The sequence below is a fragment of the Esox lucius genome, chromosome 1 (assembly GCF_011004845.1).
Source record: "Esox lucius isolate fEsoLuc1 chromosome 1, fEsoLuc1.pri, whole genome shotgun sequence".
Lineage (NCBI taxonomy): Eukaryota > Metazoa > Chordata > Actinopteri > Esociformes > Esocidae > Esox > Esox lucius.
Window position 1 is genome coordinate 928808 of NC_047569.1, and position 11371 is coordinate 940178.

Below are 11371 nucleotides of genomic sequence, written 5' to 3' on the forward strand. Positions count from 1 at the left end.
GCAAGATCTTACCTCGTGGGGCATCAATGATCATTAGGAAGGCGAGGGATCAGCCCAGAACTACATGATCATTAGTAATACACTATGCCATGTCATGGATTAAAATCCTGCAGCGCACACAAGGTCCCCCTGCTCAAGCCAGCGCATGTCCAGTCCCGTCTGAGGTTTGCCAATGACCATCTGGAGGATCCAGAGGAGGAATGGGAGAAGGTCATGTGGTCTGATAAGACAAAGATAGAGCTTTTTGGTCTATATTCCACTCGCCGTGTTTGGAGGAAGAAGGATGAGTACAACCCCAAGAACACCATCCCAACCGTGAAGCATGGAGATGGAAACATCATTCTTTGGGGATGCTTTTCTGCAAAGGGGACAGGAAGACTGTACCGTATTGAGGGGAGGATGGATGAGGCCATGTATCGTGTGATCTTGGCCAACAACGTCCTTCCCTCAGTAAGAGCATTGAAGATGGGTCGTGGCTGGGTCTTCCAGCATGACAACGATCCGAAACACACAGCCAGGGCAACTAAGGAGTGGCTCCGTAAGGAGCATCTCAAGGTCCTGGAGTGGCCTAGCCAGTGTCTGAACCCAATAGAAAATCTTTGGAGGGAGCTGAAATTACGTATTGCCCTGCGATTGCCCCGAAACCTGAAGGATCTGGAGAAGTTCTATATGGAGGAGTGGGCCAAAATCCCTGCTGCAGTGTGTGCAAACCTGGTCAATAACTACAGGAAACATATGACCTCTGTAATTGCAAACAAAGGTTTCTATACCAAATATTACGTTTTCTGATGTATCAAATACTTATGTCATGCAATAAAATGCAAATTAATTACTTAAAAATCATACAATGTGGTTTTCTGGATTTTTGTTTTAGATTCCGTCACTTACAGTTGAAGAGTACCTACTATGATAGAAATTACAGACTTCTACATGCTTTGTATGTGGGAAAACCTGCAAAATCGGCAGTGTATCAAATATTTGTTCCCCCCACTTTTATTTTTAGTAACCGGAAACCCAAATCACGTTGATAGTTTACTCCTCCCTCCCCACGTGAACCCCTTCTTAAGTCCTTGGTACCAAATGTATGGTGGAAACAGAAAAGTCTTTAGCCAACATTAGCATAAATCACTGGTGTAGCCCTGGTAGCGGGGTAAAGACCCAGTGGAAACACTTTGTTCTCTTTTATTCACTCCCATGAATTGTATTTCCATTGTGAGGACAGGTGGACAGTTAAATCCGAATAGGGCTGTTTGTGTCCTGAATCAAAGATGGCTTTTTAAGTTTTATACATTTGCAATCTGTTAGGCATCGATATCTGTTTAGATCTCAAACATTAATTTGAGGCACACATGAATCAATGATGATTGGTTAATTCGTGCAAAGATTCAATGGTTGCAGGTCATATATTGTCACCGCAATGTAACCTGACTTCTGTTGTCCTCTGTAGAGTTTTTGTAGGTGAGGTCCCATGACCCTGAAGAAGCAATCCGCCATGATGTCATTGTGTCCATTGTAACGGCGGCTAAAAAAGACTTAGTGCTCACCAACGACCAATTGCTGAACTTTGTGAGGGAGAGGACACTTGACAAGAGGGTGAGTTTCTTTATCAGCTGTCTAACCATACTGTCCAATTTACTAATTTAATCTAATGGTTAGAATATCCGACCAACAACTAAAAGTTAGCTTGATCAATTCAAGGCAGCAAAAGGAATAATATATTGCTCTGTCCTTTAGGTAAATGGTTTGCTGCTGCAAAATCCCTGTTCATCCTCTCCCTCTGATCACTGATTGATTCAGACATGGGACACCATTTGAGTCCAGTTTTCTTTCTACCAGTTAGGAAGAAAATATTTAATATTTTGGCCCTCCAAGATTAGAATTGACCAGCCCTGTTTTATATTAATACATCCCTAGATTGTCTCTCAGCAAGCATCATTTCTCACTTTAAGAGAATCCAAAATGTATTTTCACACTGCTACTTTTTCTGAGGGAGGTCAGGTAATTAAATATAATGTACAATCATAAATCATTGCATTGTTTATTTTAATCTCCAAATGTGCAGTTTTGTTGATAGGAAAGTAATAAAATCCCGAAAAAACTATTGTTTTTCAGCTGACTCTAAAGTTGTGCAATAAAACAAATTATTACCAAGCCGAATAGACATCCTTGTTTCCCATATGAGCTAATAAGAAAATGTCAAATTGACCTATTCAACCATAGCCAATGAATGGATCTCACATGAAAGTGCACTGCTCACATCAGTGGGATGGGGGCAAGTGTGAAAATGGTTTAATTTGATAATATGGTTAGTCAAAGCAGACGCTGGAATTGAAATTAATTAAATTGAACTTAGGGCTGCAACAACTAATCGATAATGTCGATAATAAAGACGTTTGGCAACAAATGTCATTATTGATTAGTTGGGTCTATGCAAGACGCAGCAAAAAAAATTAAATTGAAAGATGGAGAGAAGTTGTGTATGTTTGGGACCACGTTTAAGAATTCAATGAAAACAGTTTGTTGTAAAATTTGCAAAGCAGAACTTTCATGGCATGGGAGCACAAATGAACTGCATGAGCATTTAAAGAGAAAACACATTTTAGTTGTGATGACAGAAGATGAATAGCGCTCAGCATGGCAAGTTGATGTAATACAATTTCGTCATTCATAATAATTTGCACGTGGAGGTACGTTTTTTATTGAAAAATAGTTCATCTTGAATTCGAGGCTGGTTAACATCTAGTTTTTTACCAATAAATCAGTGATATACTTGAGCACGTTGAGATTGTGTGGATAGTTGAGCAGCTCCAGCTAACTAAGCATTCACACCGTTACTGATAAATTAATCCATTGGTGTCAGATTTGGTGAGTTCTATATTTCTCCTCAACAGAAACGTTGAGTCATTTAAATGCATTACAATTTCCATGAACTTTTACAGTATCAGTCAAAAGTCTTTCAACCAGCTTCAGGATACCCTGGAATGCTTTTCCAACAGTCTTGAAAATTATATTATGAATAACCCTTTAGTTTTTGCAACATGTTTTATTTTATAACTACTTCCTACAGTTGTTATAATGAAGGCATTGTGTATAAACAAGAAAAATACAGAAAAATTTAATTTATTTTAAATAAAACAAGTGCATTTATTTCTGGAATTTTTGTATTTTTTTTCTTTCTGATTAATCAAAGTAGCAATCGCCAGATTAATCAACCATCAAAATAGTTGTTTGTTGTATCCCAAATTGAATTATAACTCGTATCTCCTCAAAACCTACATCCTGACAGTAATAATATTGTTATTGTGAATCACCCTAAGGCCATATAAACTTCTAATTGACTGTCTAATGAATGCTGCTGTTCATGAAAAAAAAGTCAATACATTTAAATGCATACCGCAAAAGTAGCTAAATCTTTTCCTCAAGTATCACGTACAGAGAATGTCCTTTTCCAATATACAGTGAGGGAAAAAATTATTTGATCCCCTGTTGATTTTGTACATTTGCCCACAGACAAAGAAATTAGAAAAATCCAGAAAAATGCATGTCAAAAATGTTATAAATGGATGGATTTTAATTTTATTGAGTGAAATAAATATTTGATCCCCTCTCAATCAGAAAGATTTCTGGCTCCCAGGTGTCTTTTATACAGGTAACTTGCTGAGATTGGGAGCACACTCTTAAAGGGAGTTTAAGCAAGTTACCTGTATAAAAGACACCTGTCCACAGAAGCAATCAATCAATCAGATTCCAAACTCTCCACCATGGCCAAGACCAAAGAGCTGTCCAAGGATGTCAGGGACAAGATTGTAGACCTACACAAGGCTGGAATGGGCTACAAAACCATCGCCAAGCAGCTTGGTGAGAAGGTGACAACAGTTGGTGCTATTATTCGCAAATGGAAGAAACACAAAAGAACTGTCAATCACCCTCGGTCTGGGGCTCCATGCAAGATCTCACCTCATGGTGTTGCAATGATCATGAGAACGGTGAGGAATCAGCCCAGAACTACACGGGAGGATCTTGTCAATGATCTCAAGGCAGCTGGACTGAAATCCTGCAGTGCCCGCAAGGTCCCCCTGCTCAAGAAAGCACATGTACAGGCCCGTCTGAAGTTTGCCAATGAACGTCTGAATGATTCAGAGGAGAACTGAGTGAAAGTGTTGTGGTCATATGAGACCAAAATCAAGCTCTTTGGCATCAACTCGACTCAAATCTTGGGTGAGAATTCCCTCAGCCAGGGCATTGAAAATGGGTCGTGGATGGGTATTCCACCATGACAATGACCCAAAACACACGGGCAAGTCAACAAAGGAGTGGCTCAAGAAGAAGCACATTAAGGTCCTGGAGTGGCCTAGCCAGTCTCCAGACCTTAATCCCATAGAAAATCTGTGGAGGGAGCTGAAGGTTCCAGTTACAAAATCAGCAGAGGGTCAAAAAAAATAATCCTCAGTTATCCCTCTTTTGACACTAATGGGTTTTTCAATAATTTCGTAGAGTGGTATTGAATTTCTGTCCTGGATGTGGACCCAAAACATTTGTTATTTACTTTATACTCGGGTTCAATTCTGATTTCAGAAGTGAGGGAGCCCTACTTCTTATGTTCTAGATTCTTGTTTTTTTCATCTTTCTGTCTGTCTGCTGGGGGGCATTGTTAACCTCCATCTGTTGTCTATAACATGAGGGCTGTCTCTGACATTACACACTCTTCCCTGTGTAGTGCACTCTTACTCGATTTAGTGCATTATATAAGGAGTAAGAAGAGAACTACAGAATAGGGCACTTAATTTGTACACTAGATACGGAACGTATTTGCAGTCTTTCTTCATCCTGTCTCCAGGATGCCTTTTCCTGGTTTTTATTCTTTCTTGTATACTAGCCTTAGCCAGTCCAGTGTGCTCAGTAAGTTATATTGTTCCTCTTCAGTGGAGAGTGCGTAAAGAGGCCATGATGGGTCTGGCTCAGATCTACAAGAAGTACTCTCTACAGGCAGAGGGAGGGAAGGAAGCCTCCAAACAAATTGCCTGGATCAAGGACAAGCTGCTCCACATATACTACCAGAACAGCATTTATGACAGGTTGGTGTATAACACATCTAGTAGCAAAACTTGATTGTGGACAGGTTGTGATTTCATACATCCACAGCATGTAGAATACATCATCTAAAGGAACAGCATTGATGATAGGTTGTTGTATAACACATCCACAGCACCTGGGTGACACATCTGCCAGAACAGAATAAATGGTAGGTTAGGGGATAACATATCTAGCCCATTAGCATATATGACAGGTCAGTTTGATTTTGAATTACTGAAACAATACTGTATTCCTGATGACCATGCCCGTAGAAAAGGAATATTGGCTAACCCTATTAGTGTGTTGTGCAATGGCATTGGTGTGGTGATTACAAGTTGCTGTTAACACAGAAGACTAGAGGATGTTTTCCACCAACTCCACTTTGCCAACAGCAGCACTTCACAGCTAGGCAGTCTGGATACTGAATATAGCACACTGACAAGATCTTGTATTACAGACATCCAAGCTGACCTTTTCCCTCAAATCCTTTCCTCTTAGTAGCTAAAGTGGGGTTTAGCTTACCATTGAGAGGTGATCTGAATAGAACAGAGCACTGACACAGTCTGGCAGTCAATTTCAGGTTGATTCTTAGGGTATCAATTAGCAATTCACACTTTGTGCAAAATCTTACTTCTAACCAATGTAGAGCAGAAAGGTGTTTTTATTTATATAATTTCAAATTACTAGATGTGGACGGGGGTTTCCTACTTCTGCTAGGCTACATATCCCCATCCCAGCTGGTAGTTGTTCAAGCCCTGATGCCTTCCTTTTTCTCTGCATTCTCTACAATTGGTGTCCACATTTTATTCTTCCTGGTATTTTTTTTCTCGAAGGTTCAAGGAAAATGTATTTATTGCGAGGGAGCCACACATTGTTAGGGCTTTACTGTGAATAAAAATAACAGCGTTGTTTGTCATTGTGCTTTGTGACTCAGGTTGTTGGTGGAACGCATTTTTGCTCAGTACATGGTTCCTCACAACCTACACACCACAGAAAGGATGAAGTGCCTGTATTACCTCTACGCCACATTGGATGACAACGCCATCAAGTGAGTTAATTAGCATTTATTGGAGCAAGAAACATGAGAAGATATAATTTTGTAACAGAAAACAAACTTCTTATTAGACTAGTTTGATTTAATGGTTGCAATGAAAAAATGGTGTGGAACAGGCTTAAAGGTCCAGAATTCCAATGGTCCTTTTTTCCCCAGACCGTATTAGAGGTCCATTGTAAGATAGAGTAATGGTTAGAGATACAGACTGTCACCCAGCAGACTCTGAAATAAATCAGGCCAGGGACAATAAAGATTAGCTGAGGATAAGCTGGGAACAAACATCAGTATCTACATACAGTAAACCAAGCAAATCAGTCTAATGGGAAATACAGCTGCATTGGCAGAACTGTCCGTGGAGCCAGGAAATTCACCACAAATGCAGTCCTGTAAGCAGGCTTTGAAATGCAGAGCAAAAATGCACTGCTTGGTCTTTGCATCTTACAACCCTGTTTCCAAAAAAGTTGGGACACTGCAAAAAATGCGAATAGAAACGGAATCCAATGATGTGCAAATCATGTATTCCTATATGTAATTGAAAATAGTTCAAAGACAAGATAACAAATATTGAAACTGGGGAATTTCTATTGTTTTTGGAAAAATACATGCCCATTTTGAATTTGATGCCAACAACACATTTTAAAAAAGTGGGTACAGGGGCATGTTTATTACTGTGTTGCATCACCTTTTCACCTCTTCACTGTGTTGCATCACCTTACCACCTTAGTTTGGGAACTAAGGAGACCTGTTCTTGCTTGATATAGGATTTCAGCTGCTCAACATTTCGGGGTCTACTTTGTCATATTTTTCATTCCATAATAAGCCAAATGTTGGTTAATGGGTGACAGGTCTGGACTGCAGGCAGGCCAGATTAGCACCCAGAGTCTTATTATGAAACCCTGCTGTTGTAATACATGCAGAATGTGGTTTGGCATTGTCTTGCTAAAATAAGCAAGGCCTTTCCCAAAAAAGAAGTTATGTGGATGGCATCATATGTTGAACCAGAGGAGGCGGCGGTGAATCTGGATCTTGTTTATGTATGGTTTTGTTTTGCATAGTAGAGTTTTAACTTGCATTTGTGTATGCAGCGACGTACTGCATTCACAGACAGTGATTTTCTGAAGAGTTCCTAATCCTATGCAGTAATTTCCACTATAGAATCATGTCTGTTTTAATTTAGTGTAATCTAAGGGCCAGAAGATCACGGTCATCCTATATTGGTTTTTGGTCCCTTGCATACAGAGTTTTCTCCAGATTCTTTGAATCTTTTAATGATATTATGTACCGTAGATGATGAGATCCCCAAACTCTTTGCAATTTTATTTTGAGAAATGTTATTCTTAAATTGTTGCACTATTTGCAACAATTCACCACTCAGTCTTTCAAACAGTGGTGAACCCCTACCCATCCTCAATACTGACATTCTCTCTGGAATGAACTTTTAATACCAAGTCATGTTACTGAAGTGTAACTGAATGTTACATGTTACTGAATTGTATCAAATTCAGAGTGAGAATATATTTTCAAGAAACAATAAAATATCTCAGTTTCAACGATTTTTATGTTGTCTTTGTGCTATTTTGTTTTGAATACAGGGTTAACATTATTTGCACATCATTGCATTCTATTTTTATTTACATTTTAAACAGTGTCCCAACCATTTTGGAAACAGGGATATAAAATTATCATGTTAAATAACCTTGTTTAATGCCCTAAATCAACCTATTGACGAATCAGCACTTTAATATGAATGCAGACTTAAAATTACATTCTGTTTTTTAGCTATTGATATGAAATAATGTATAACACTGGCCAGAAAAAAGCTAGCTGATGATGGATGAAAATGATGTTCTCCCCAACAACAATGAAATGTATCAAATCGACAAACTGTTTCATTTAGATAGCGAAGTGGCAAGGTGTCCTCATCACAATATTTATCATATGTAATTAGGGTTTCACTGGCAGTTCACTGGTGAAACCCTATTGTGTTTTTTTCCGGTTCATTAGGGTTTCAGCAGGTCACTGGTAAAACCCTCTTGTTTTTGTTCCAGTTTATTATTAGGGTTTCGGCAGTTCACTGGTGAAACCCTATTGTGTTTGTTCTGGTTCATTATTATTATTATTATTATTAGGGTTTCAGCAGTTCACTTAATGATCTTTTTTTGCCATTGGGTCCCATAAAGTCCGCCATGATGCATTTTCTGACATTTTAGATTTTTTGAAAAACCAAACCGATCTTCACATATTTAGATATTTGCCATCTAGGGACCAAGGTTCTCAAAAGTTATATCAGCCAGGCCAGTATGTCAAAAAACATGGCTGCCATTGACAGATGAAAATGTCCAGGGGTGTGGTTTTGTACATATACAGACATATCTCCTACAAAGATAATGGTATAATAATTCTACTTGGTGCATGTGTTAACAAAGATGATACGACAATAATGACTGCAAATATTTGTTTTTCAACCACACAGTAGCGCTATTGAGTTTTGTCATATTTGCAAGCTCACCACACTCACCATGTTTAAAATAGTATGTTGAAAAGAGGTATATAAGTCCATCTCCTCGGGCATAATGGTTTTTCAGCAATTCTGAATTTGTGAAAAATGCTACTTCTATAGCATCAAATGACAGATTTAAACCTTTTCACAAGTTAAAATATCACTAAAGGCCCCTCCGTATGGTTTCTTAATGCATATTTTTTCAGTATGCACTGACAATTCCAGAATTGTATATTATGGCACAACAAAAATTGACACCCCAGCAGCCCATAACACCATGTTACTAAATAGATAATGAGCATTATTCTGATTTCGACTGGGTAAAATTTTATTTAGAAACTGTTTAGGGCAGTAGTACTGTTAAAGACTACACTGAATAATTATTGAGCAACCTTCTAAGATGTGTTATTTTCCTGAGTATCACTCAACAATAAAACATATGCTAACTATCAGACAATGGTTTGTATGTTAATAATGCCTTCATTTAATGGAATGGGAACACTTCAATAATACTAATTGTCCCACTCGTATATTTCATTTGGATTGTGCAGACAAGCAAACAATAATAAAAAAATTACATTATAATTACATTATAATAAATATAAATAAATATATATACATTGCATTTGCATTGTGTTAACACATGCATCATCCAAATGCAATAGAAATTTCATTTGGATGGTGTAAACTTCAGTTCACTTCACTGTAAAATTCAGTTCAAACCCCCCTTAATGATGAAAAAAATTATGAGTACCGTGACGTCGCCCGGTATGGCGCAGCCGGGGCCCCACCCTGGAGCCAGGCCCGGGGTTGGGGCTCGTATGCGAGCGCCTGGTGGCCGGGCCTTCCCCCATGGGGCCCGGCCGGGCTCAGCCCGAAGAGGATCGGGCGGCAGTCGAAGGCAGGGGCCTAGACAACCCGATCTCTGGACACGGAAACTAGCTCTAGGGACGTGGAATGTCACCTCGCTGGCGGGGAAGGAGCCTGAGTTAGTGCGTGAGGTTGAGAGGTTCCGATTAGAGGTAGTCGGGATCACCTCTACGCACGGCTTGGGCTCTGGAACCACACTCCTTGAGAGAGGATGGACTCTTCACCACTCTGGAGTTGCCCATGGTGAGAGGCGGCGGGCTGGTGTGGGTTTGCTTATAGCTCCCCAGCTCTGCCGCCATGTGTTGGAGTTTACCCCGGTGAATGAGAGGGTCGTTTCCCTGCGCCTACGGGTCGGGGATAGGTCTCTCACTGTTGTTTGTGCCTACGGGCCGAACGGCAGTGCAGAGTACCCGACCTTCTTGGAGTCTCTGGGAGGGGTGCTGGAAAGTGCTCCGACTGGGGACTCTATTGTTCTACTGGGGGACTTCAACGCCCACTTGGGCAACGACAGTGACACCTGGAGGGGCGTGATTGGGAGGAACGGCCCCCCTGATCTGAACCCGAGTGGTGTTCAGTTATTGGACTTCTGTGCTAGTCACAGTTTGTCCATAACGAACACCATGTTCAAGCATAAGGATGTCCATCAGTGCACGTGGCACCAGGACACCCTAGGCCGCAGGTCGATGATCGACTTTGTTGTCGTCTCATCTGACCTGCGGTCGTATGTCTTGGACACTCGGGTGAAGAGAGGGGCGGAGCTGTCAACTGATCACCACCTGGTGGTGAGTTGGATCCGATGGCGGGGGAGAAAGCTGGACAGACTCGGCAGGCCCAAGCGTACTGTAAGGGTCTGCTGGGAACGTCTGGCCGAGTCTCCTGTCAGAGAGATCTTTAACTCCCACCTCCGGCAGAGCTTCGACTGGATCCCGAGGGAGGCTGGAGATATTGAGTCCGAGTGGACCATGTTCTCCACCGCCATTGTCGAAGCGGCCGCTCGGAGCTGTGGCCGTAAGGTCTCCGGTGCCTGTCGAGGCGGCAATCCCCGAACCCGGTGGTGGACACCGGAAGTAAGGGATGCCGTCAAGCTGAAGGAGGAGTCCTATCAAAAACTCGGGCCTGGGAGGAGTTCGGTGAGGCCATGGAGAAGGACTATCGGCTGGCCTCGAAGAGATTCTGGCAAACCATCCGGCGCCTCAGGAGAGGGAAACAGTGCCCTACCAACGCTGTTTACAGTAGAGGTGGGCAGCTGTTGACCTCAACTGAGGATGTCGTCGGGCGGTGGAAGGAATACTTCAAGGATCTCCTCAATCCCGCTGTCACTTCTTCCATTGAGGAAGCAGAGGATGAGGGCTCAGAGGTGGACTCGTCCATCACCCGGGCTGAAGTCACTGAGGTGGTCAAGAAACTCCTCGGTGGCAAGGCACCGGGGGTGGATGAGATCCGCCCTGAGTACCTCAAGTCTCTGGATGTTGTGGGGCTGTCTTGGTTGACACGCCTGTGCAACATCGCGTGGCGGTCGGGGACAGTGCCTCTGGGATGGCAGACCGGGGTGGTGGTCCCTCTTTTTAAGAAGGGGGACCGGAGAGTGTGTTCCAACTATAGGGGGATCACACTTCTCAGCCTCCCCGGGAAAGTCTATGCCAGGGTTCTGGAGAGGAGAATACGGCCGATAGTAGAACCTCGGATTCAGGAGGAACAGTGTGGTTTTCGTCCGGGCCGTGGAACACTGGACCAGCTCTATACCCTCTACGGGGTGTTGGAGGGTTCATGGGAGTTTGCCCAACCAATCCACATGTGTTTTGTGGATTTGGAGAAGGCATTCGACTGTGTCCCTCGCGGCATCTTGTGGAGGGTGCTTGGGGAATATGGGGTCC

General features: G+C 41.9%; 1 protein-coding gene across 1 annotated transcript in view; it reads left to right on the forward strand.

Moving 5' to 3' along the window:
* The window catches only part of LOC105009135 (sister chromatid cohesion protein PDS5 homolog B), a 67657-nt gene extending 61072 nt beyond the window's left edge, over positions 1-6585 (forward strand). The window contains 3 exon segments of the mRNA XM_034296808.1: positions 1448-1593; positions 4924-5075; positions 6008-6585. Coding sequence (XP_034152699.1) covers positions 1448-1593; positions 4924-5075; positions 6008-6125 — 416 coding nt within the window. The 3' untranslated portion in view covers positions 6126-6585.
* Positions 6586-11371: the final 4786 nt, after the last annotated feature.